Source organism: Acipenser ruthenus, chromosome 2 (assembly GCF_902713425.1).
Source record: "Acipenser ruthenus chromosome 2, fAciRut3.2 maternal haplotype, whole genome shotgun sequence".
Classification (NCBI taxonomy): Eukaryota; Metazoa; Chordata; class Actinopteri; order Acipenseriformes; family Acipenseridae; genus Acipenser; species Acipenser ruthenus.
The window spans coordinates 105,211,546-105,237,742 of NC_081190.1; the positions used below are offsets into that span (position 1 = coordinate 105,211,546).

At 37.0% G+C, this 26,197-nt stretch overlaps 1 protein-coding gene across 2 annotated transcripts in view; it reads left to right on the plus strand.

Annotated features, from left to right (window-relative positions):
* LOC117408524 (limbin-like) overlaps positions 1 to 26,197 on the plus strand; it is a 78,111-nt gene that overhangs the window by 9,150 nt on the left and 42,764 nt on the right. For both annotated transcript variants that reach the window (XM_034013567.3, XM_034013568.3), the window contains exons 7-10: positions 752 to 817; positions 3,782 to 3,916; positions 5,769 to 5,920; positions 25,319 to 25,643. In XM_034013567.3, the coding sequence (XP_033869458.3) occupies positions 752 to 817; positions 3,782 to 3,916; positions 5,769 to 5,920; positions 25,319 to 25,643 (678 nt within the window). The remainder of the gene's footprint in view (positions 1 to 751; positions 818 to 3,781; positions 3,917 to 5,768; positions 5,921 to 25,318; positions 25,644 to 26,197) is intronic.

Sequence of the window (26,197 nt, forward strand, 5' to 3'; positions counted from 1 at the left end):
CTCAGAGTTGGGGAACATTGTCAGAGCAGAAGGAAGCAAGTTTTCTTCCAGGACAACCTTGTACTTGGCTTGATTCATGCGTCCTTCACAAAGACAAATCTGCCCGATTCCAGCCTTGCTGAAGCACCCCCAGATGAGTCCAATTTTCAGCTTTGCCCAACACCTGGTCGTCTAATGGTTCGACGGAGACCTGGAGATGCCTACAAGCCACAGTGTCTCGCACCCATTGTGAAATGCGGTGGAGGATCGGTGATGATCTGGGGGTGCTTCAGCAAGGCTGGAATCGGGAAGCTCCTGGTTACAAGCCCTTTTCTTTAACCACTGGACCACACAGCTCCCTTTGAATTAATTAAGGGGCTGCCTTTTTTTTACATTATCAATGAAACAGAATCATAGTCAAGTTACGGGAGAAAAAACTAAAGTGAACTTGTTTCACAATCAACACTTTTCCAATAGTTTAAATGAACAGAGTCGGCTCAAAATTCTGATTTGAGATACAGTATATATAGTGAATCGAAGTCCATGATGGAGAATTTTATGAAAATATTTTGTTAGCAACAACACCTTTTAAGTTGAACGTTTGTCTTACAAGTTTTAAAATTCACAATCCCTGTGAGTTTGACAATTGTGTCAAATTTTGTGGTTGTTTTATAATGTCAGCTGGGACTTGGGTTGAGACCACTGAAACGTGTTCTGAAAACTGAAAACCTGGCTTTGGCCTATTATTTTTTTTTATTTTATTTTTTTTCAGAACGACATCAATTTGTTTGGTCCTTTGATGGCAAACTTTACCCTGCGGAAGAATTCAACTGGAAAGGTAAATATCTGTATTGGGTTTATGTCCAACTAGAAATACAGTTCCACCCTTCAGCTGGTCTTGAATGTCACCTAGGAATAGCCACTAGAGGGCAGCATTCTACAACAGTAGGTGTCAAGCCATTAAGATTGTATGTTTGTCCAACGGCTTTCTTTGCAGAAATGTATACTGTACATAAAATTGCATACAGTCACTGATGTAGTCAACCTGTTCTGGTACTTTTTTCTCTATATACAAAACATTGACTTAAGAATTAACTTAAGAATCTTTACCGATTTGTTATGAAAATGCTTATATGGCACCTCACCGCTCTAATGCCGGTGCCTGGGCACCAGTGAAATCAAATTAGTGTTTCTGCAGCTTGCCACGAGGAACAAAAAAATCTGTGTCCGGTTCCCTACATACCAGTTTTGATGGTACACTCCGAATCAGAGTCTCTGATAACCGGTGCGTATTTTCAGTGTTTGCAGAGTCAAGAGCTACACACATCTGATTCAAAATAAGACAAAATAACACAGGGGCGGAGGGGGAGACCCCGTACTAAAAATAAACAAACCCTGTACAGGGCTGCTCGCCCTGTTACAAAGCTGAATTCAGTTCCTGATGTACAGGTGTTTTAGTTTGTTGCATCACAGATCAGAAATAATTGCCAACTATTACTGCTGCTTTGTGGAATTCAGATTTTTCTTGACGTTCTTTCAGTTTGGTAACAGCCGAACCCCAGAGTTTTAAAGAACTTGTGTATAATCTGTCACATTTTTCTGCATTTTTTTTTTACTGTTCTACCAAAATGCATGCAATATGTACAGTAGGCTCCATCAAGTCCTGCAAAGACAGATATGTTTTTTCATTTGTTTATTTCTATTATATACTTATTTTTTAACAGTGTACAACATTTTACAGCTGTTGTACAGATAATCTCATATATAAGCATTTAATTTCTGTCATTATAAACTTATTTGTCAATCTTCATGTTTTAATTGTTTCATAATTCAATGGATTGTAAATTCATAAATCGATGGATGTCCAATAAATAACTCATATAGCTTCTGTTACTTTTTTAATATAGCGTTTAATTCTAAACAAAATATGTAAATAAGGTAAATAGCAAACTAGGTTAGCAACACTAATATCGAAAGAAAAAAAATCATTACATTTGTCTTGAAATGCTTCTAAACAGTTCTTTTTTTTTAACATCCCAAGAAGTACATGCTTGACCACAAAGTAGATGGCGGTTTTTTTTGGGTGGGGGGGGTGGGATTTCACTAGATTGCGGCATTTAAATGTCAGGTTCATGTATTAAGAAAACAGTATCACTTATTTGCATTAGTAAGACCTCACCTAGAATATTGTGTTCAGTTCTGGTCACCTCGTTACAAAAAGGATATTGCTGCTCTAGAAAGAGTGCAAAGAAGAGCAACCAGAATTATCCCTGGTTTAAAAGGCATGTCGTATGCAGACAGGCTAAAAGAATTGAATCTGTTCAGTCTTGAACAAAGAAGACTACGCGGCGATCTGATTCAAACATTTTTTACACAGAGAATGTGAGGGTCTGGAACCAACTCCCCAGTAATGTTGTTGAAGCTGACACCCTGGGATCCTTCAAGAAGCTGCTTGATGAGATTCTGGGATCAATAAGCTACTAATAACCAAACGAGCAAGATGGGCTGAATGGCCTCCTCTTGTTTGTAAACTTTCTTATGTGCTTATGTTCTTATGTTCTATTTGCTAATGTACAAAAAATACCTTAAGTTTAAAAGATCCGTCTGTGCCTTGCCAGATGCTCTCTTGGCAGCAATTTCTGGGTTTCCTTGTAACCAATATAAGATCAGCTTTTTTCCACAGTTAGCCAATCAGAAGTGCTTGTGAATTGCACACCCCTGCCATAGTTTCCTTGTGTCATGCGGCTAAGTGTCTTGGTGTTCAGATATGTATTAAGCTGTTGATTTAATAGGTGTCATACTTGTTATACTCATGTCTGTATAATTGTTGCCTCCAGTGTTTCACATATAGAGGTTTTCTAAACAAGTGGAGTAGTGGTTAGGGCTCTGGACTCTTGACCGGAGGGTCGTGGGTTCAATCCCAGGTGGGGGACACTGCTGCTGTACCCTTGAGCAAGGTACTTTACCTAGATTGCTCCAGTAAAAAACCCAACTGTATAAATGGGTAATTGTATGTAAAAATAATGTGTAAAAAAATAGTGATATTATAAAAAAAGTATATCTTTGGTTCAGTAAAGTTTAAGACGGGGATGTTCTAGAGGGCCAGGTTTAGAATGTAAAATGAAATATTTACCTACTGTAGGGCCTGGGTGGAGGTATACTTTGTTCAATTAAAAGAATGAGAACACAGTTGGAACAAAGACCTGGGCTGCAGTGTAACACATAGCACAACAGTGTGACATGAATATAAAAGTACAGAATATATCAATTAGGAATGGAAGCATTTATTGAGGATACCAGAATCCATTCGACTTACAGAGAATATACAGCTATGGCCAAAAGTTTAGCACCACCTAGAATTTTAGGATTGATACATAATAAGAAAAGAATCTATATGAACATAATTTAGATATTTTATTTAACATTGTGTAATCAAAGAGACTACAAAATTATATCGCGAAAGTCTACCGGAAGCCGTAACAGTAGTACAGTATTTCATGTTAATTTAGAAAATGTCACATTTGTTAATTTTTGTCAGTTTTTAGTTAAGTATATGGAAAACTACAACGTGGTATGTAATTCAATATGTTAAAGTAACATTATTGAGCAGGTTTCATTCGACTTTATAAAGCAATGTTAGTTAATTTTATAGGGTGATGCAAAACTGTTGGCCAAAGCTGTAGGTATGGTGACCTACATCTTCAAGTTACTGACACCTGTAATGTTATTTTCTTCCATTGTGGTGGCATATTACTGGCCTGACCTGTTCACTGTGCAGATGATCTGTTTTTTTTTTTTCTAGATTTCGCCCAATCACGGCATACACTTTGTAGGATTTCTGGTTGCATTCATCGTCTCATTTGTCCTGGTGTGTCTAGTTCTTCTCATAGTTTATCAGATCAGAAAAATGAGTGGGAAAATACCTCATCAGAACAGGGTAAGTAACCTCAGGTACTAATTTTCAGCAAGCTTGAATTCCTCCATCCTTCAGTATTATCAGCACACCATGAAATTCTAGTTTTGGCCTATAAAAATAAAGAATTTGAGTAAGATTCCCAACAGTAAAGAAAGAGCTGGTTGCAATTTCTCATCAAGACTCATCTGTACTTGGTCCCATATTAAGTCAAAGTTTATTGAGACGTTAAGAATTGAAACACTGTTCACACATTAAACCTACCCTAATTAATTATGCTTGGCATCTTAAGGTTTTGAGCAATGAAAACATTGCTGCATTATCCCAAGTGAATATGGAACTGGAACAGCAAGCAGATATAAAAAAAAATAATAATTAATTAAAAACACAAAAATTTGGCATGATCTCTTGTAACACTGCCACGGAGTATATAATCTGCATGATATATAGTATGCAGCGATTTGCACCTTGAAGTAAACCATTTGAAGCTGGAAGGATATCTTGTCAGACTTCCAGGCTGTAGCAGAGGTTAAGAATACGCCAGTGCCAGCAGAGATCAAGTTGGTAAGAGTACCATTCTAACTGTCTAGCATCTGAATCACATTCACGTCACATAGTAAAGTAGTGCCAAAACAAACCCAATCCAGTATTCAGCCAGCATTAGTTGGATTTGGCCTCACTGACATGTCCTGGTTTCCAGACTGGACACTGGTACACAGTGAGCTGGAATGAATAGAGTCCATGGGCATCCCTCTCCTCACCCCATATCACTGGTCCAGCAAAATTGGATGGAACAAGATTGTTTAAACATGATACAAATTTAGAATGAGACAAAGGACAATAGCTCAACGGTAAAAAAAAAAAAAAAAGCTTTTGAAGTTCAACAGTGACAATACCTTTGAAGCTTCATAATGTGCAGTGTGTAGTGAAAAAGTAAAGGAACATAACCAGAACAGTAGACAAGGTCCTGTTTTTGTTAAGATACCCTCAGTAATTGAGTTTGGTGGTGGGAAAGATTTGCATCAGCAACACTGATAGCAGGAAGTCTAATTATTTTTTATGTATAAACCTTATTATAATGAAGCATCCCCGTGCAGGAAGACTCTGTAAATATGGTGCTGCCTTCGCCACCAGCTCCACTGACACTTCTTCAACTGCCCATATCTCATAAACCATCTGAGAAGCCTACTTCATATATTTTCAGTATTATGAAAACTCATCTGGCAAAATATAACTGTACCTTCACCTTCACTTGACTGATATTGTGTCACATTGTGGTCATATGACTTTTTGACGCAAAGATGTGACTTTATTTACAACACTAAATGCAATTGAATGTGGTGTAAATAGGTTAAGTAACATTTATTGTAATGGTAATAATGGCTCATTAACGCCAACGCCAATAAAGTCAATTGAGTAGGGCCCATTGTGTTCATATTTGGTCCACCACTGTAATATATTATTTCCACAGTCAAGTTCTATAGCAGGTGTTGTTCAGTAAGGAGCCACTTTGTTTTAACCTCATGCCATGATGCATACCACATGCTTTTTCACATATCAGTTTTTTATGTCTACAAACCATTCCCCTTATATTATATCCCTAGGGATGCTTTGTTTTTATTCACAACTCCCCCCCCCCACACTACAATATTGGACAGAGAAATGGAAGAATACTGTTAAGACAGTAGTCCTGAAGCTACTGTGTGATACCCTGTCAGTGCTTCTAAATTGCATATGGAGTGGACATGGCTTAACAGTGATGACCCAGGGCAGGAATAATAAAAGCCAGCAAACAGCGTCTAGGAGGTGTGCAGACATGGCTTGGGTTGGAGTTGCAGCTGTCAGAAATTCAGAAATTGTACATTTTCATTTTCAGAAAAGAAGAATTGGTGTAAATGGCGAGTATGATCCTGATCAGACAATCTGTAACATAAGCGAGACGTCCAAAGAAGAGGCAGCTTTCGAGGACAAAATTGTCGACATACTGATCTTTGAAGACCCCCTGAACATGTATCAGATCTTGGATAAGTACGTTTGCTAACTTCCTTAAAGAAGGATTTGAATGCTTTTAATTATTTTTTTTATTGATTCAAAGTGATTTGAAAGGTTTCAGATAATGTCTCTTACATTGTTGTTGGTCAACTGACATCTGCCAATGTTTTGGGTTGCCTAGAAAATAGTGATGCCATGACATTTAAAGAAAAGGAAATGCATGCACATGGATTAGGGAGTGGTTAACATGTAGAAAACAGAAAGTACTGATTAGAGGAGAAACCTCAAAATGGAGCGAGGTAACCAGTGGTGTACCAAAGGGATCAGTATTAGGTCCTCTGCTATTCCTAATCTACATTAATGATTTAGATTCTGGTATAGTAAGCAAACTTGTTAAATTTGCAGACGACACAAAAATAGGAGGAGTGGCAAACACTGTTGCAGCAGCAAAGGTCATTCAAAATGATCTAGACAGCATTCAGAACTGGGCAGACACATGGCAAATGAAATTTAATAGAGAAAAGTGTAAAGTATTGCATGCAGGAAATAAAAATGTGCATTATAAATATCATATGGGAGATACTGAAATTGAAGAAGGGAACTATGAAAAAGACCTAGGAGTTTATGTTGACTCAAAAATGTCTTCATCTAGACAATGTGGGAAAGCTATAAAAAAGGCCAACAAGATGCTTGGATATATTGTGAGAAGTGTTGAATTTAAATCAAGGGAAGTAATGTTAAAACTTTACAATGCATTAGTAAGACCTCACCTAGAATATTGTGTTCAGTTCTGGTCACCTCGTTACAAAAAGGATATTGCTGCTCTAGAAAGAGTGCAAAGAAGAGCAACCAGAATTATCCCCGGTTTAAAAGGCATGTCGTATGCAGACAGGCTAAAAGAATTGAATCTATTCAGTCTTGAACAAAGAAGACTACGCGGAGATCTGATTCAAACATTCAAAATCCTAAAATCCTAATAGACAATGTCAACCCAGGGGACTTCTTTGACTTGAAAAAAGAAACAAGGACCAGGGGTCACAAATGGAGATTAGATAAAGGGGCATTCAGAACAGAAAATAGGAGGCACTTTTTTACAGAGAGAATTGTGAGGGTCTGGAACCAACTCCCCAGTAATGTTGTTGAAGCGGACACCCTGGGATCCTTCAAGAAGCTGCTTGATGAGATTCTGGGATCAATAAGCTACTACCAACCAAACGAGCAAAATGGGCTGAATGGCCTCCTCTCATTTGTAAACTTTCTTATGTTCTTAATGCACTGCCTTTTAAACCTGTGTTTGACCAAAGCTAGGCCAATGATCTGTGAAAGTGGTTATTGATATTATAATATAAATATTCCCTTTACAGTTACCATATCAGATATGGCTTTGAAGTAGATATAGTACAAACTTATTTTCCAGTCCAAAAAAGATGATGAATATACTTCGGTTTTGTCACAGTTTAGCCATTGGTCATTCATATAAATCATAATCTAACCATGTTAGAGAATTTTAAGATCAGAGAAGCAATTTTATTAAATGTGAATGACAAAGTGACGTTCCTTTCATGAGTATTTGATTGAAACTAACATGCCGTAACAAGATTACACATTTACATTCATCTGCCTTATTTTTTAATTGTATTAATGTTAAAAAAAATCATTGCTGACAGTATGTTTTGCTGCCACTTTAAAACTTACAGGGTTGGTCTTTGTCCTCTGGTAGTTCACTGACATCTGTTCTCCCAGGTCCTGGATGGAAATACGCAATGTTTGATGTAGTTGGTTATTAATCTAACTCTGTAAAAGTTTTTATGAAATTAGTTATTAGTGCAATGTCTTCCTCAATAAAATACACCCTAGCGGAAAGGTGGCTCGTATTCAAGTATCACTGTAGGTCTTGGATGTTTGGCGGTCTCTTTGGATGTTTGTGAAGTACTGTAGGGGTGGTCTTTTTATGGTTAAACTTTCTGATTGGTCAAGTCAAGGTGGATATTGATGGCTACTGAACCACGTGACTAATCTCATTTGTAGTGAAACCAGAATTGCATTTCAGGCATTTTCTATTTATTCATACAAGAGTGTGTTTTAGTTATGAATTTATTCTTGGCGCGCAATACAGAACTGCAATAGGTTAGTTGGGTTTCTAGTACATGTGATGAAAAGGTAAAGGATTTGTATTTGCAATTATGGATTTTCCCCCCTGATTGATTACCTTTAGAGATGTTGGTTTTCACAAGATTCACTTCCTTTAAAGAATTTAACAGTGGCTGTATTTAGATCCTTCACAATTGACATCAGTTAACCTACTATTTTCCAGAAAAAAAAAAACAGACCTTTTTAGTGTGCCCTGTATTCATCTGCACCCTGAAATATAGCTCATCATAAGCATCGTGCCTTCCTTGATCTACCCAACTGTTCTGGAGTACTGTTCCCTAACACAAGCAAGAGTACTTAGCTTTTCAAAGGACCCTTTTTCCCAGGATATGCCAATATAAGTGAAAACTCAAGTAGCAGCAAAGTGTTACTTTGACATAAAACAAACTTTAGACCTATCAGGGTAAAATGGTTACATTCAGAGGAGATGCGTGCTTGAGAAAGCTACCATTAGTGTCTATTTTCTCAGGATATTCATGAAAAATGTATTTCCTTCCAAATGATCAATGAGCTACTGCCAGCACAAGGCAGTGTATAAATTGCTATCATAGAAGAATGTAATACATTTGGCTTCTGACTACCTTTTTTACGATAAAGCAGCAGTCCTCAAGTGCTCATTTCCTTTATCATTATTAACCGATCAAAAGTATGGTTAATCCCTTTCCATTAGCTAAGAGCATATTTGCTGAGCTGTCATAAATGTATGTTTTCTAGGACGCATGTGTTTTGCATTTGTTCTGGCCTCACTGACTGGTTTGGTTAATGAAGAATATAACATTTATTAAATGGTCTAAACTGCAGCACATCTAAATACTGCCATATTTTAAACCTTTATTTTAATGCTTCTGGTGTTTCCCCTATGGGTGAATTAGTGACTACCTTTTTAACATCTGAAAAATACATTTTTAACTTCATTTAATTTCTTATGCAGACTTGTCACAAGTAAACATCCTGCATTTACAACTGTGGCAAGGGATATGTATTATTATTATTATTATTATTTATTTCTTAGCAGACGCCCTTATCCAGGGCGACTTACAATCGTAAGCAAAAACATTTCAAGCGTTACAATACAAGTAATACAATAACAGCAAGAAATACAATAACTTTTGTTCAAGCAAAGTACAAGTGTGACATACCACAATTCAATAATACAGCAGATAATAGTGATAGTTACATCAGGATATGATTAAATAGTGATAGTTACATCAGGATGTGATTAAATACAAAGTACTACAGGTTAAAAACTTGGCAGATTACAGTATTCTGAAGTACAGGATTAAATGCAGTAAAATAGGGGCTGATAAGAGCAAAATAAAGCACATTTACATGAAGGGTGATAGTGTCCCAGGATACAAACAGAGGAGTTCTACAGGTGCTCTTTGAAGAGGTGAGTCTTAAGGAGGCGCCGGAATGTGGTCAGGGACTATGTATGTTCCTGACATACAGGTTCGTGTCTACTTCTCTCTACAATCTTAATTAACATCACAGGAATCAGCCCTCATTCAAGTATAAAGTCCCAACGTCACATTGATTTAACGTCGTTTTTTTGCCCTGTAGCAGCAATGACATCAGATTCGCTCTTTCTTTTAGTTTTGTCTACCTTTTAGTCTTTTACTTTTACTGGATCATAGTTTTAATTGCTTTAACTTCTCTTCTGTAATCTAGTTTGTATGATTCCAGGGCTCAGTTTTCAAAAGAATACAGCGTGATTTGACACCATTTCCCATACTAAACCCCAGCTAAGGCACTGAGGGGTAGATGTATTAAAGTGTTACACCTGTAGTAGTCGCAAACCAGTTGCAAACGAGTCACAAGTCTAGGATAAAAAGTACTAAACAAGCACAATGCTGTTAGCGACGACTTAGGGAATGCTTTGCGGTTCAGCCTTGGATGAATATGTAATTATGGGCGTTCCTGCATAAATTCGCAAATACGGGGCGGAGACAGTGCAAATGAGGGTTCTCAAATATTATAATGAGATGCACTAAAGCTGCCAGCAATTGTGAGATGTACAATTACATCAATTTGTTAAGAACATTTGAAAGCATGTTTTAAACTGTCACAATTGTTGCTGACATTGCCCAGTCCGCTTTTTCTCATGCGTTGACACTTGTGCTCAATGCATTTTTGAGGCGAACACCCAAATATTTTCCCACCTAAAAGTAGGATGTACTTACAAGTCTTGAAAACAAATTTCTATGACATTTCTCATTTCCCCAGCTTGTTGGGAGCAATAGACTGCACACATGTGCCGCTCACCCCTGCAGCTCACTCTGAGCATCTGTATAGGAATAGGAAACACACCTATTGTATTAATGTGCAGGTGGTTTGTAATTGTGCACAATTTAGCACTGCACCCCTGACTAACTTAAAAAAAAACAGACAGTATACATTTGGCTTATAGGCTACTCATTATAATGTGATACGATTAGTGGTATAATGCTTAATGTGTTGCTGGTCCATTGAAATGTGTATGAATGAGAATTGACTGTCCTCTAAGTATCATAACTTGTCAATGCGGCACCATGATCTATTTTGTGTTAATTGTCTAGGCTACTAAGTAGGCCAAGTTAAAAATAATAAAAATTATACCACCTGTGTTTCTTTTTAAAATTTTTGGAATGGTGAGATAACCAGCATCCTGGGAGCGGAGCGGCTGCCATGGAACATGTGGGACCAGTAAGTCACTCGGGTAGGATGAAGCCAAGCCTTGTAAGGCTTTATATGTAGGAGTAGAACCTTAAAATCAATCCTGTATCGAATTGGGAGCCAGTGTAGGGCTGCCAAAACTGGCGTAATATCATCATATTTTTTTGTTGAAGTTAAGATCCTGGCCGCAGCGTTTTGCACAAGCTGCAGGCTGGACAGAACACAGTTTGGAATACCAGCGAGAAGGACATTACAATAGTCTAATCTGGAAGTTTTATAAAGGCGTGAATCAGTGAAACCACGCTAGGACAGAGCCTGACAGTCGTAGTAGATTTTTAAGATGCACTTAGATCTAGAAGGGTTAGGATAGAAGCAAGGCCTGAATCAGAGGATAATAGAATATAATTTACTACTTTGACGAGAGCCGTTTCGGTACTGTGACCGGGACCAAAGCCTGACTGAAATTTCTCATAGCTATTATGGGCTGCAAAGAATTCATTTAATTGATTAGCCACCACTCGCTCTAAATTTTGATAGGAAGGGGAGATTAGAAATAGGCCTATACTTGTTGAGGACTGCGGGATCCAAGGAAGGTTTTTTTAAGTAGTGGTTTTACCAATGCAATCTGGAACGCTACCAGAAGAAAGGGAGTCATTAATATTTAGAAAAGAAATTCTAGAGAGAACTTCCTTTAATAATTTAGTAGGAATGGGATCTAAAGAGCAGGTAGTGGATTGTGCCGTCATAACTAGATTGCTTAAATCTAGTTGACTCATTAAAGAAAAGGATTAAAAAATGTATTGTGGTGTTGCAGGACTCATGGTGTCGGTAATGTGTTTAAATCATTTAAATTGAACACAGCTATCTTAGTGATTTTATCTTTAAAGTGATTCATAAAGTCATCACAACTTGCTATTGATAGAGTTTCAACTGAAGGCTCTTTTTGCTGATTAGTAAATTGAGCTATATTGTTAAAAAGAAAACTTGGATTACTTGTATTAGTTTCTATTCAATTTGAGTAGTAGGCGGACCTGGCGGACAGTACAGCCTTGTACGTCTCGACACTGTCTTTCCAGGCAAGGAAAGACATTTTGTGTCTTTTCATCTACGTTCTAATTTACCAGGGAGAGGATTTTTTATAAAGACTCTCTTCATTTTTAGTGGAGCTACGATCTCTAAGATGTTCATTAAGGTAGTGTTGTAATTGTCTACTGAAGCATCGACTGATCCTGAATCAATAAGTGCTGATGAGGACGAAGCACCCAAGAACTCACCAGCAGCGGAGGAGTTTAGGGACCTGGATTTAATAAAATGTTCCTGGGGTTTTATTGGACTGGATAGTGAAAGTTCATAAATGATAGGGGAGTGGTCCGAGATTACAGGATAAGGCATCTGGCTTGCTGTTGAATATTGCAATTATATATATAGTTATACTTGCACAGTCTCTTTCAAACCATAGGAGAGACAGCATGTTTTTCAGCGACTTTTTAGTATTGAGGCGCGCAACAGCTGTATTGATCCTGTTCACGGTGTACAGGTGATTATTGGGATCAAAACTCTTAAAAGTGTGTGCCCCTGGCCTACTCTTTTTAAATTTTTTTTTAAAAAAATCAACTAAAAACTATCATACTTAGCTTGATTCAGCGATCCTGAATTTCTGTCAACTGGTGGGTTTAATTTGTTGTTATATTGTTGTTGTCTGTAGCAGAAGAGCTGCTAGTGTATTTTGAGAAGTGAAGGCGTGTTCAGCACGCAGCAGACTAGATGTACTCGGGTGATACTGTGTGTGATACTGGAACTCACTCTAAAAGTATAGTGTCTTTCTGTCCAGTGAGCTGTCGGATCATTTTTACAATAAATAAACCTCCCATTCATTTTTAGTGCTTTGCTCCATTACGCGGTTCAGCGACTAACTTTCTATTTAAACAATAACAATTAAAGTACGGTGTGCTGATAGGCTCAGACACAGCAATGCGATTAACGCATGTTAAAAAAACTGAATCACCAAAAAATGTATGCGTTAATTGCAGAAATTAATTGCTTGCATACTAATGAGCTGCTTCACACTGAATAAATCACTATGCACCACTACATTCTAAATTCCATGACAAACTGCCATTTTATTTGTTATTAGTAGTTACAAAACCACAGCCGGAAATTACAGCCATTTCACCTATTTCCTTTTAATGTATTTGGGGATGAAACTCCACATAACTGGTACAACACCAACTTTCTGAGTGAAGACAGAAATTCATCTGGAAAAAATAAATTAAATAAAATAAGTGCACCAGCAACTGTCAAGAGTAGACACATAACAGTAGATGAGGAAGAGCTAAAGAAATAGAAGAGAACAAAGATTGAAACAAATACACACAAAAAATACAGCATGGGCTGGTTAATGTACTTAAAGAAAAAAATATGGACATTCATTTTATGGAAATAAGTCCAAAAACTTTCCATGCAGATATTCACAATAAACGAACATGTGCAATTTATTTTTAATAAACGAACAATGAATTAAATTAAATTTGGGACTATATAACACTGCGGATGTATACACAATAAAAGTTTCTGGTTTTGTCTTAATTTAAATGTGTTTAAATTATTAAAATAGTTTTTCTTCCCACAAATTACATGTAGCCGTGTTATAAGTGGTATAAACCACTTTGGGCCATGCGGTTTCGATGATATATATATATATATATATATATATATATATATATATATATATATATATATATAGATATAGATATAGATATAGATATATAGATATAGATCTATCTATCTATCTATCTATCTATCTATCTATCTATCTATCTATCTATCTATCTATCTATCTATCTATCTATCTATCTATCTATCTATCTATCTATCTATCTATCTATCTATCTATCTATCTATCTATCTATCTATCTATCTACCACTTCTAGGGTGGTTGCCACCACCCCAGGTGTGGTATATATCATTGGAACCGCACGGCCGTTGTGGTTTATACCTTACACACACACATTATATACAACCTGAAATCTTGATGCATTTAAATGGGATTTTTTTTTTCCTTTTGATTTACACAACCTACTCAAGACTTTTAATGTGTGAAAAAATGGGGGGGGCAAATCAATTAAATCAATTATTTGTATTTAGTAACCTTTATTTGACAAGTTTATTTAGTATTTGTGTTACTTTATTGTTAAATGTCAGCGCAGCCGTGTGGTTTTGCCCAACAATAGCTTGTGTTGGTGTACTTCTTCCTGGTCTGATGTCACCCCTCAAGCCTGTCACAGTTCCAATAACAAACATTTATATTCTACATTGAACATTGTTTAGATACAAATATGTGCCACTAGAATTAAGAGATAGGGCACTTGAATGTATTACTCTAGTAGGCTCCGAGCCTATGTGACTACAGTTTGTTTCTTACTAGTTGTAGTTGTCAACAGTAAAATGAGTTACTCCACTCACGTACAACCAACCACAATCTACTCTCCTTTCAAGGTTATTGTGGTTAATTCTTTACCAGAGGTCTCCTTTCCCATACTTTCTTGCACATGCCTTATCACTCAACATTCTAAGCCTCAGGCCAAGTGGGTTGTTGCCTTAGCAACTCTAGTTATGCCAAAGTCACTTTTAGCAAACGTTTTTTCTGCCATGCACTCTAATCATTCACCCTACACTACAACATCATCATTGACAAGAGGAGGAAACAAATTCATTACTGGTTTCACAGACCTCGATCAGTAATCATGTTGGACTACTTTGGTCTACCTTACCTGAAGTGAGGTAGTCTGAGATGGGTGCTAATTAGGTGGTCTGTTTTTCATCCTGTTCTCAATCTTAGTGTTGTAGTTTACTGTTATGCATGTATATTTAAAAAAAAAAAAAAACATGATAAACTTAGCAGCCTATGACGCTAAGCAATATATGTTATTGTATAAGAGAATGTAATACTGAAATAAAACTACTCCTGTATTCATACTCAAAGCATAGTGACAGCTTCTTTGTCATACAGACAGACTGACCCATGTTTATTATAACTTACATATTATCCCCAGGACAGCTTTTGTGTTCTTTTTTTTCTTAAAAGATGAAGCTTAAAACTATAAATAGAATCTTGGAGAGGGAACTTGAAGTTGTCAATAAATAACAGGCGCTCAATCCTCCCTGCAGTTTGTGCCTGTCAAAGCCTTCAAATGTTGGTACATAAAATCATAAGTGGACCTTTTTTGTTTTCAAAAAAACATATAAAATATAAAGATTGTTCTTCCCCAGAGGAGTTTAAAATCATCAAAGCATTTTTTGCTGTTGAATTAATAATGCATCTAATGGCTCCATATAAGTGGTTGTACAGTATTGTTTAATCCAGTATATAGTTTGACCCTCAATACCTGCTTTTATACATATTTTATACAACAAAAATAGTGGTAGCATGCTGTGATGGTAGCACTGTTATTCCTGAAATAAATCCACTGGACCCTGTCCTTTCTTCTTTTGACATGGGTATACAAGAAGCTTCTGAGTGCCACACCAGTGAGTGTAATCTATATGCTAATTGAGGAGGGGTTATGCTAATTGTTTGGATGTCACGCATCATAAGAATGTACTGTCAATTAAACATGCCTTGTATTAAAAAGGGTGATTACAACAGCTTTTTTAGGATATGACCGAAATGTTCCGATTGTAATCACGTCACACCTGGACTTACTACTTTTTGTTCCATCTCCGAGGATGGTTAAATAGAATTATTGTAATTAATTATAAAAGTTTCCCCTTAAGATTCCCTCTCAGCACAAAAGGATTTGTTAATATGCTGTGCAACAATTATGTCAATATGCTACCGCTACAACTAATTCCATTGTTTATTTGTTGAACTAAGTGCTATTAATATGTTGCAGTTACCCCTATAGGTGTAAATTTCAAGTTAATACAAAATATGCCTGGTAAAAGATAAACAGTTCTTAACTACAAACCTATTCAATTAAGAAGGCTATAATGACTATATTTATTCATTTATATATTTATTCCCCCATATAAAATGGGAAAACCCAGTGGGGAGCACGACGGACGAAATTGAAATGGTGGAAATGACTGCTTCCTAACGCAATTTGTCAAGTCACCGACTAGAAGGGAGACATGCCTTGATTTAGCCTTTTCAAATAACGAAGACAGAATAACTAAAACAGAGGTCAGAGAGCCATTGGCAAACTCAGACCGCAACATGGTCTCATTTTAAGTGATTTTTAAAACCCAAAAAGTAATGACTAAAGCTAAGGTTTACAATTTTAGAAAAGCAAACTATGAAGGTATGAAACAGAGACTAACAGAAGTAGATTGGAGTAAAATAGAGAAAACATCCACAGAAAAAGGATGGCTGTTTTTTAAAAATGTAGTACTAGAGGCGCAAAACAATTAGATCTCACAAGTAGACAAATCTAAATCTAAAACAAAATGGTTTAATAGATCAATTAAAAAAAATATTCAGCGAAAAAAGGCACTTTACAGAGCATTTAAAAGGGACCAAAAACAAAATACACAGAGTACTTGGAACTGCAAACACGAGTCAAAAAAGAAGTTAGAAAGGCCAAGAGAGAGATAGAAATCAATATTGCTAAGGGGGCTAAACCAATTCCAAAATGTTTTTTCCAATATTATAACAGCAAGAGAACATTCAAAAAGGAGGTTAAATGTCTAAGACACAAATGGCAAAATCGTAGACGAAGAAAACAAAATAGCAAATATATTAAATGATTACTTTTCACAGGTTTTTACAAAGGAGGACACGGAAAACATACCCCACATGCTGAACTGTTCCTATCCAGTTTTAAATAAGTTTAGCATAACAGAGGCAGATGTGTTAAAGGGACTAGGAGCTCTTAAAATAAACAAATCCCCTGGGCTGGATGAGATCCTCCCAATAGTACTCAAAGAAATGAAAGAAGTTATTTACAAACCGCTAACCAAGATCATGCAACAGTCTCTTGACACAATGGTTGTACCGACAGACTGGAAAAATGCAACGATCCACAAAAAGGGAGACAAAACCGAACCAGGTAACTACAGACCAATAAGCATGACTTCTATTATATGTAAACTTATGGAAAGTATAATAAGATCCCAAACTGAAAATTAACTATATGGTAACAGTATCCTGGGAGACAGTCAGCATGGTTTTAGGAAAGGGAGATCGTGTCTAACGAACCTGCTTGATTTTTTTGAGGATGCAACATCGACAATGGATAATTGCAATGCATACGACATGGTTTATTTAGATTTCCAGAAAGCTTTTGACAAAGTCCCGCATAAAAGATTAATTCTCAAACTGAACACAGTAGGGATTCAAGGAAATGCATGCACATGGATTAGGGAGTGGTTAACATGTAGAAAACAGAAAGTACTGATTAGAGGAGAAACCTCAAAATGGAGAGAGGTAACTAGTGGTGTACCACAGGGATCAGTAATAGGTCCTCTGCTATTCCTAATCTACATTAATGATTTAGATTCTGGTATAATAAGCAAACTTGTTAAATTTGCAGACAACACAAAAATAATAGGAGTGGCAAACACTGTTGCAGCAGCAAAGGTCATTCAAAATGATCTAGACAGCATTCAGAACTGGGCAGACACATGGCAAATGACATTTAATAGAGAAAAGTGTAAAGTACTGCACGCAGGCAATACAAATGTGCATTATAAATATCATATGGGAGATACTGAAATTGAAGAAGGAATCTATGAAAAAGACCTAGGAGTTTATGTTGATTCAGAAATGTCTTCATCTAGACAACATGGGGAAGCTATAAAAAAGGCCATCAAGATGCTTGGATATATTGTGAGAAGTGTTGAATTCAAATCAAGGGAAGTAATGTTAAAACTTTACAATGCATTAGTAAGACCTCACCTAGAATATTGGGTTCTGTTCTGGTCACCTCGTTACAAAAAGGATATTGCTGCTCTAGAAAGAGTGCAAAGAAGAGCAACCAGAATTATCCCCGGTTTAAAAGGCATGTCGTATGCAGTCAGGCTAAAATAATTTAATCTATTCAGTCTTGAACAAAGAAGACTACGAGGTGATCTGATTCAAGCATTCAAAATCCTAAAAGGTATAGACAATGTCGACCCAGGGGACTTTCTTGACCTGAAAAAAGAAACAAGGACGAGGGGTCACAAATGGAGATTTAGATAAAGGGGCATTCAGAACAGAAAATAGGAGGCACTTTTTTACAGAGAGAATTGTGAGGGTCTGGAACCAACTCCCCAGTAATGTTGTTGAAGCTGACACCCTGGGATGCTTCAAGAAGCTGCTTAATGAGATTCTGGGATCAATAAGCTCCTAACAACCAAACAAGCAAGATGGGGTGAATGGCCTCCTCTCGTTTGTGAACTTTCTCCTGTTCTTATAAGAGAAATACCTTTGTGTTGAAATGCTTTGTAACAGTTTGATTCAAAACGATGATTGTAAGAGCTGCAAGATAAGGTCTTATTGATTGAGCTGCACAGATAGTTTGGCTTGCTGCTGAGATTCTAGTGTTTTTATCAGGGACTGTCTAGAGGTGTGTTTATCTCAGCTTTACAATGCATTTGTGATTTATATTTTATAAAAAAAGATTACAGTATAGATCAACCTGTTTTGAGATTATTAAGAGAATGCTGTGAAATCCCTGAAAATGTACTTTTGTGGGGAAGCAGTAATGTAGCTCTGTGCCCTTTCTATGATTGCTTTTTAACTGGCCCTTGCATTATTTGTTCTGAAGTTGTGTGGTAATTCTTAACACAGAATCTAGAGAAATATTGTTCAGTGAAAGTATGATGATGGTAAAATTCTAGAAAAAGAATGTTACATTCTGTTGTAGCTTGTTTTTCAAGTATAATGAATAAATATTTGCATATAATATTTGAACTCCAGTCTGTAATAACATTTATGTGATTTGTTGTGAGTGAGTGAAACTGATTTGAAACCGGAACATGCAATTATTATGCAGGGTTGTATCAAAGTGATGATAAATTGGTTTGGACCAACCAAGCTTTCTTGTAGACTTGTTACACGCACAGCTGTGACATCCTCCGGCATGCATTCTCTATTGTTCTAGTATCAATGGGCCTCTGGCTGAGATCTCACTTCTCAGTGCAGTTGGTTTAAAGTTTTGATTAGCTTTACAGGTTGTTTATTAGTTTACTTATTACTCAAATGTTGATGGAAACACATTCTAATGGTCGTCATTTATGTATGTTATTGCTTTTGACTTATGAAAATGCCATTTAGGCAGTTAATGCAAAAACACAGCGCTCTCTATAACCGATAATGGTTATCCCTAAAATCTTGTTTACAGGATATATGTGAGATATTCCTAAAAAAAAGAATTCTGTAAGTGGTTTTAAAATCCAGCTTGTGATTTACATTGCACTGAGAGGTGCTATTACCCCCGGCACACGATGTATATCTCCAGCAGCAGGGAGACAGCAGAGGCGTCTGTACACTTTGATAATGTATAATGTGATATCTTGTAACAATTGTAAGTCGCCCTGGATAAGGGCTTCTGCTAAGAAATAAATAATAATAATAATAATAATAATAATAATAATAATAATAATAATAATACACACGCCCTTTTAGTTTTTATCTGTACTTGAGGACCGCTCATCCACTTGTGATTCAACTCGGTCACAATTTTAAGGGAATGATTTAATTAATGAAGAACATTCTGTAAAACTCTGAATGTCTGTTTCATAGACCCAATTATTCCACATACTTTTTCACATTCGCATTAAGGTCTGGAAAGTAAGTAACGTTCCTCAATACGGGCCCCAAACACACCTGGAAAGTAGCTGTAGTTTTCAATAGTAGGGGGAGGAACAGAGAATAAAAACGGGCTGAAAGAAAGGCAGATAATTCAATTGTACATTTTGTTCTGTTAATGTACTTTAGCTGATATATGAAATTAAACCTGTATAATGAAAAAGGATGCATTATTCAGGTTTCAATATTTATTTAAGTAAATGTCAGGCTGTTTTTCATTCAGAACACATTCAGTGTTCCACTCTTTAATTCTACTTATTTAAAAGGGATTTAGCAGTGATTTCCCAAAAGGTTTTGTGCTGTAGAAATTTGCGCTTGGTAAATACAGAGGGTAGGATTTCTCGTGATAACATAGACTGATCAATGTAAAAGTGGTAGGAGGCAAGGTTAAATGAACTGTTGTTATTTAGTTTCCCTTAAAGTGAGCAGCTGCTGTTTAATGATGAAATAAGAAGACTATTTCCTTTGTCATTCACTGCTAATTAAAAGTGCTTCTAATCATCTACAGTCGTTAGGAACTTGTCCTTCACTAACAGATACAGAATCATCAGCCAGCTGCTTACTAAGATGGAATTGATTAATTACTGTACAGGATGCTCAGCTGGGTTTTTTAATTGTGGGGTTTAGGGTTTCAACATTATTATTATTTGTTTATTTAGCAGACGCCTTTATCCAAGGCGACTTACAGAGACTAGGGTGTGTGAACTATGCATCAGCTGCAGAGTCGCTTACAATTACGTCTCACCCAAAAGACGGAGCACAAGGAGGTTAAGTGACTTGCTCAGGGTCACACAATGAGTGGCTGAGGTGGGATTTAAACCGGGGACCTCCTGGTTACAAGCCCTTTTCTTTAACCACTGGACCACACAGCCTCCTATGAGAAGTAAAAATGTTACTAAGAGTGTTATTTGTTTTAAAAGCCTTTTTTTGGCACAAGCAGTATTATCACTTGCACCCCCCCCCCCCCTTCCCCCAAGTTCTGTTGATGATATTTTGGTTCTTTGCTTATATTTTATAACATATTTTGAATATTATGATACTCCAATAGACAATGCTGTAGAATGAAAGTAGCTGCCTAATCACTTCATGTGCTCAAACTCATTCCAGTGGTCTGACTAAAATCAGACCGTGGGTCTTGCAGCAAATAAACCAGGAGCTTATCTGTAGCATCATATTTGAAATATTTCGAAGTATATAGGTGCTTATGTGACTTTAAACAGCTCGAGCAGCTGGATAGACATGGTGGAACATGCAGGAACGGTACTATTTTCTATAGGTAGCAGTGGTGTAGTGAAAAGAGCATTAAAAACGTATTTTACAAGACTTCTTGAGAAGGCTAAAAATGCTGAAGAAGACGACAGCAACAGTGCATTGACTGCGACTGTGGACACAAACAAAGTCACTGGCACACACACACAGACACGTAAAGTAAAGCATTCTGACAAGATGGAGAAAGTCACTTTGTGGAAATACGTGTAGCAATTAGATAAATGCATTACCTATTATAAGTGTTACTAGAAGTCCAGTATACAAAAAAAAAGGTCCGGTACCTTCAGATTTAGGAATACACCACTGGTGGTGGCTGTGGAATAAGCCTTTCCATCCTTTTTACCTGCTTTAAAGAATGTCAGGGCCGCAAAGTTTATAAGAACACACAATACATATTTAGAGATACTAAGACGTTACGATGACACTGGGTGATCTGTGATGTTTTTGTTATCACTGAGACTTCAAGTGTGTTGACTTACTGTAGAGGAGCTGCTTTAGAGGAACATATTCCTTGACACTATTTCTTTTTTAGTATTTCTAAGTGTAGCACTATTGAGTGTTCTGTATTGTAGTTGTGCATGAAGCATGACTGTAAAGCAATTAAAAATTACTCCATAAGAGTAAAAGCACTTTCATCTGTCAATAAATGGCACCTATGGCGTGCTTACAGAAGAAAATGATGTATGTGAGCCCACTTGATCTAATTACAACACACACAGTCCTTCAGAACACAGGGATAGTCCGTCACTTTGATCAGAGCTTCAGATGCATTTGTGATTGGCTTTGTTGTAAAAACTTCTGTTTAATTAGATACTTCTTTTTTTTTTTTTGTAATTATGATGAACAAAAACCCTGCTGGTTATTTAGATGAGGGGGAAGTCAGATGAGTTGGTTGATGCTGCATAGTAAGGATGTCACAGTATCAAATTTTGACGGTATGGTAACCATCAAAAAATATACCACGGTTATCGTCGTACCGCCGTATAATGTCATTTTTTTTGTAATCCGTTTTTAAATGGCTATTTAAAGAAATACACTCAAGTCAAGTCATTTTTTAACAAGAAAAATAACTTTAAAGTTTTAAAACAAATACGACACACTGGAAGTAGTGTTCACTCCAGCTCACACACTCAGCAAAATAGTGCTGCTTTTTTATTTCAAATTACTGTGGAGAAACACCAAAATATTAACATTTTCTGGGCTCAGTCTGGAACGATAGGGGGTAAGGATGTGACCACTGCAACTGAATACCCTCTTCATCTTTATCAGTTTGGACGGCATCCTATTAGTTAAGAGAAGCAAAGTGTTACCTAGCAATAGCCAATCGAGTGCGTTTTAAGACATGCCGTGCCCGCCCACTGATCTCTCAACAGAGTGCAAAACTTAATGATGAGAAGACAGTGCCTGCAAATTGTTTTTTTTTTTTTTTTTTTGGACTGCATGTTAACAGCAAGAACACAAAGGAAAGAAGAAAAGTTAAGGTGGGTATGACACCGTTGCAAAGTTAAGCAGCATCTAGGGGACTTTTATTTTTAAATGGGAATAAAATTGTATTAATTTTTGAATAGATAAAACCAAAACCCCTACAACACTATCAACTCGAGGAGACGGCAACATCTTTACAGTACTGTTTAAAATAAAAAATAATACAAATGCATCTTAGACTTAGTTATATAGTAGTAAATATAGACTTTTTGTTTCTCTGCATTGGTGTGTGCTTACTGTGTTTCTCTTGACTGATACGATAGATAATAGCTACTGTTACTTCTGTTACTAATGTGTAAAAATAATGTATATGTATGTAAACATAATGTGATATCTTGTAACAATTGTAAGTCGCCCTGGATAAGGGCGTCTGCTAAGAAATAAATAATAATACCTTGACATCCCTACTGCATAGGTTTTATAAGTACAGTTTGGGTTTGAGAGCACAGCAGCTTGTATGAATCCGCTGCCATTGCCACCACTACCACAACTACAGTACAGCTGCTATTATCTTGTAAACCATTTAAGTTTGCAACTTCATATTCTGGGGTTCTTAATCTCCTCAAGCAAAATCTAACAGCACCCTTCACTTTGACCTATGACCTAAGTTTGATCGTGGGATTGGGCAAGACACATTTTTTACACATCCATTGTTTACCATTTAAACAATATAATCATATGAAATGTCATGTTTCCAAAATACAGCCCATTGAAGCATGGTTCATGATGTGAAAATCTGAACATTTGGCCAGTTTTTATGTTAATATTTACAGTGAAGTTTGCCTGGTGTTGATACAAAGCTACAGATTCCAGCTACAACAACCTTCTAGAATGTTCTGAACTTTACAAATCTTGAGAAAATTATATATTTCACTGGCAACAGTGAATCAGGTGTGACTTTTGGGCCTCACATCGCCAGAGTTAAACCCATACATTTTTTCAAGATAAGAAAGAAACACATTTTGATTCATAAGTATACGAGTATACTACAGAACTACTGATATTGTGATGAGGCATGGTTAGAACATTCTTTAGTACAAGTTCTTGAGAGCTTCAGAATATGGGCATACAGTGGTTTGTAGAAGTATTCACCCCCTACCAATAATGTCACATTTTGTTGAATTACAAATAATGTATGCACAGTTTTTCAAACAAACTTTTTTTTTTTATTCAAAGATGTAGTGGTTAAACTGAACACTGTTATATGAGGAGGAGGTTAAATGTCAGCAAAACTTGCAAAGAAAATGTACAAAATGAAATGTACTGGTTGCATACGTATTCAGCCCCTTAAGTCAGTACTTGGTAGAAGCACCTTTTGCAGCAATTACTGCTATGAGTCTTTATGGATATGTCTCTACTAGCTTTGCACAGTAGCATGGTGACATTTTTTACCATTCTTCACGGGAAAATTGTTCCAGTTCTGATAAGTTTGTTGGGGATCGTCGATGGATCTTCAAGTCTTGCCATAAATGTTTGATTGGATTCAAGTCAGGACTTTGACTGGGCTACTCATGAACATTAATTATCTTCTTGTTCTACCACTCCAGTGTGGCTTTGGCTTTATGCTTCGGGTCACTGTCCTGCTGAAATGTGAATTTCCTCCCCAGTTTCAGTCTTGGCTGACTCAAACAGGTTTTCCTCAAGGATTCACCTGTACTTTGCACCATCCATTCCCCCCTCTATCCTGACAAGTTTCCCAGTCCCTGCTGCAGAGAATCATCCCCATAACATTATGCTGCCACCACCATGCTTGACAGTTGGGATGGTGTTGACTGGGTGATGTGCAGTGTTGGGCTTGTGCCAGACGTAAAGCTTGGAATTTAGATTGAAAAGTTAAATTTTTGTCTCGCCTGACCACAAAACCTTTTTCCACATGTCTGCAATATCATCTACATGATTTTTCGCAAACTTCATTCGTGCTTTAAGATGAGGCTTTTTGAATAATGGCTTCTTTCTTGCCACCCATCCATACAGGCCAGCTCTGTGTAGTGTGAACACTGACTCCCATCTCAGACACAGAACTTTGCAGATCTCTCAAGGTCATTGTTGGCTTCAGAGTGACTTCCCAAACCAGTTTCCTGCTTCCCCGGCGACTTGATCTGGGTAGCGTCTGGGTGGTATGAAGTATCTTCCACTTCTTAATGATGGACTTCACTGTGCAGAGAGGGATAGTCCGCGCCTTTGACATTTTCTTGTACCCTTCTCCTGCTCTGTGCCTCTCTACCACTTTATCCCTGATTTGTTTTGAAAGCTCCTTGGTCTTCATGGTTGCTTTGTTGGATCACTATGTGAGTTGTAGCTTGAAAGTCTTTATATACCGGAGGGAAATTATCTACAAGTTAAACCACTGTGAGTACACACAGGCTGAAACCATTTCACTAATTTTGTGACCTTTCAAACAAATCATTTGCACCTGAGCTGATTTTAGGGCTGCAGTAGCAAAGGGGTTGAATACTTATGCAACTGAGATTAATCTGTTTTTCCCTGTAAATCTTACTTATTTATATTCTGTATGCATTTTAACTTTATCGATATGGAGTAGTTTGTGTAGATTCTACATGTAAAGTCTAATTTGAAAGGGTCGTGGAGTATGCTCAGGTGCCAACAAAATGTGAAAACTTTGCAGGGGGTGAATACTTCTACAAACCACTGTATATGATAGAAATTATGATGTTATTTGTCATAATACTGGCAGCCCTAATTTTGTATTACAGTTGTGTGGTGGCAGCTGTATGTTTCTAACTTGCTTGTTAGGAATCCCTTATGTCAAGTTACAACCTTGCCAGTGTGACATGCAGACTTGGAGTTTTTTATTGACATGTGCATACAGAAAATCCCAGATGGGTTTTCCTGGTAAAAAAATCTTCCATTTGAGACACTGTTGTTGAGTGCAAGTCTGCTTGACAGTACCTTGACAACAAAAGTCTCTAAAAGATGTGATGTGTTGTTTTGAAAACCAATTTATTTTGCACAATTGAAATTATGGATTGCCAGTGTTTATTCAGATAAGAATAATAATGTACTGTAATTGATGAGAAAGGAGGAAAAACCCTTAACTCATTTTATTTTGTGTGTTCTTTTCACAGTCTGGATATGTCAAATTTGCTGCACACATCTGCCAGTTTAGAAAGCTATCGAGTCCAAATTTACAAAGACGTAATAGCCAAACTGCTTAGGAACGTGAAGGTAAGGGGTGACCTTTCCCCCCTTGCTGAGAAAAGACTGAACAGTGTTTTGAATGGACAGCTGATGGGAATGGAAGGCAAGCTCAAAGAGGAGCATGTTGCAAGGATGGCTGCCCTGGCTGCTGAATGCAATCTGGAGACCAGAGAGGAGATGGAGGCAGAGCACAGGAGGGTTACTGCAGAGAAGGGAAAAGCAGAGCGATTGTTTCAGCAGGTGGATCAGCAGGTATGTGCAATTTAAACATTACACACTTAATGTCTCTTAAGCTAATGAAATAATTCCATGTCTTTATGTTTTGTGACTTAGCATTCACTTATTAGGTCTAGCATGTCATGGTGAACGTGTATTCTTATATTATAGCACATTTGTTGGATACTAGCCAAGCTTCTACATCATCTGTGGAACCTTGCTCTTCTTGTAACTCCTGAGATCAGTTGCATCATTATTGTGCAACATCTTCTCAATAGAAAGGGGCCTCAGAAGCAATGTTTCCATTCCACTCTTTTTTATGCGCTAAAACTCATGCATATAAAAACAAAATAGCTCGACAACTGTGATGGAAACAGGCGAAATTTGGTTAATTCATGTGAGCGAACAAAAAAAAAGTATGTTTGATAGGAGTGGATAAAAATGTATCCTGTACGATAAATGGTGCACACAATGCAATGGAAATACTTTCCGAGCGAATTTTATAAGCTAGCGCATACTTTTTTCAGTCATATGGTGGTATTTACATGGTCAACACAGCACATCTCTACCGGGACACTGCACATAATTAA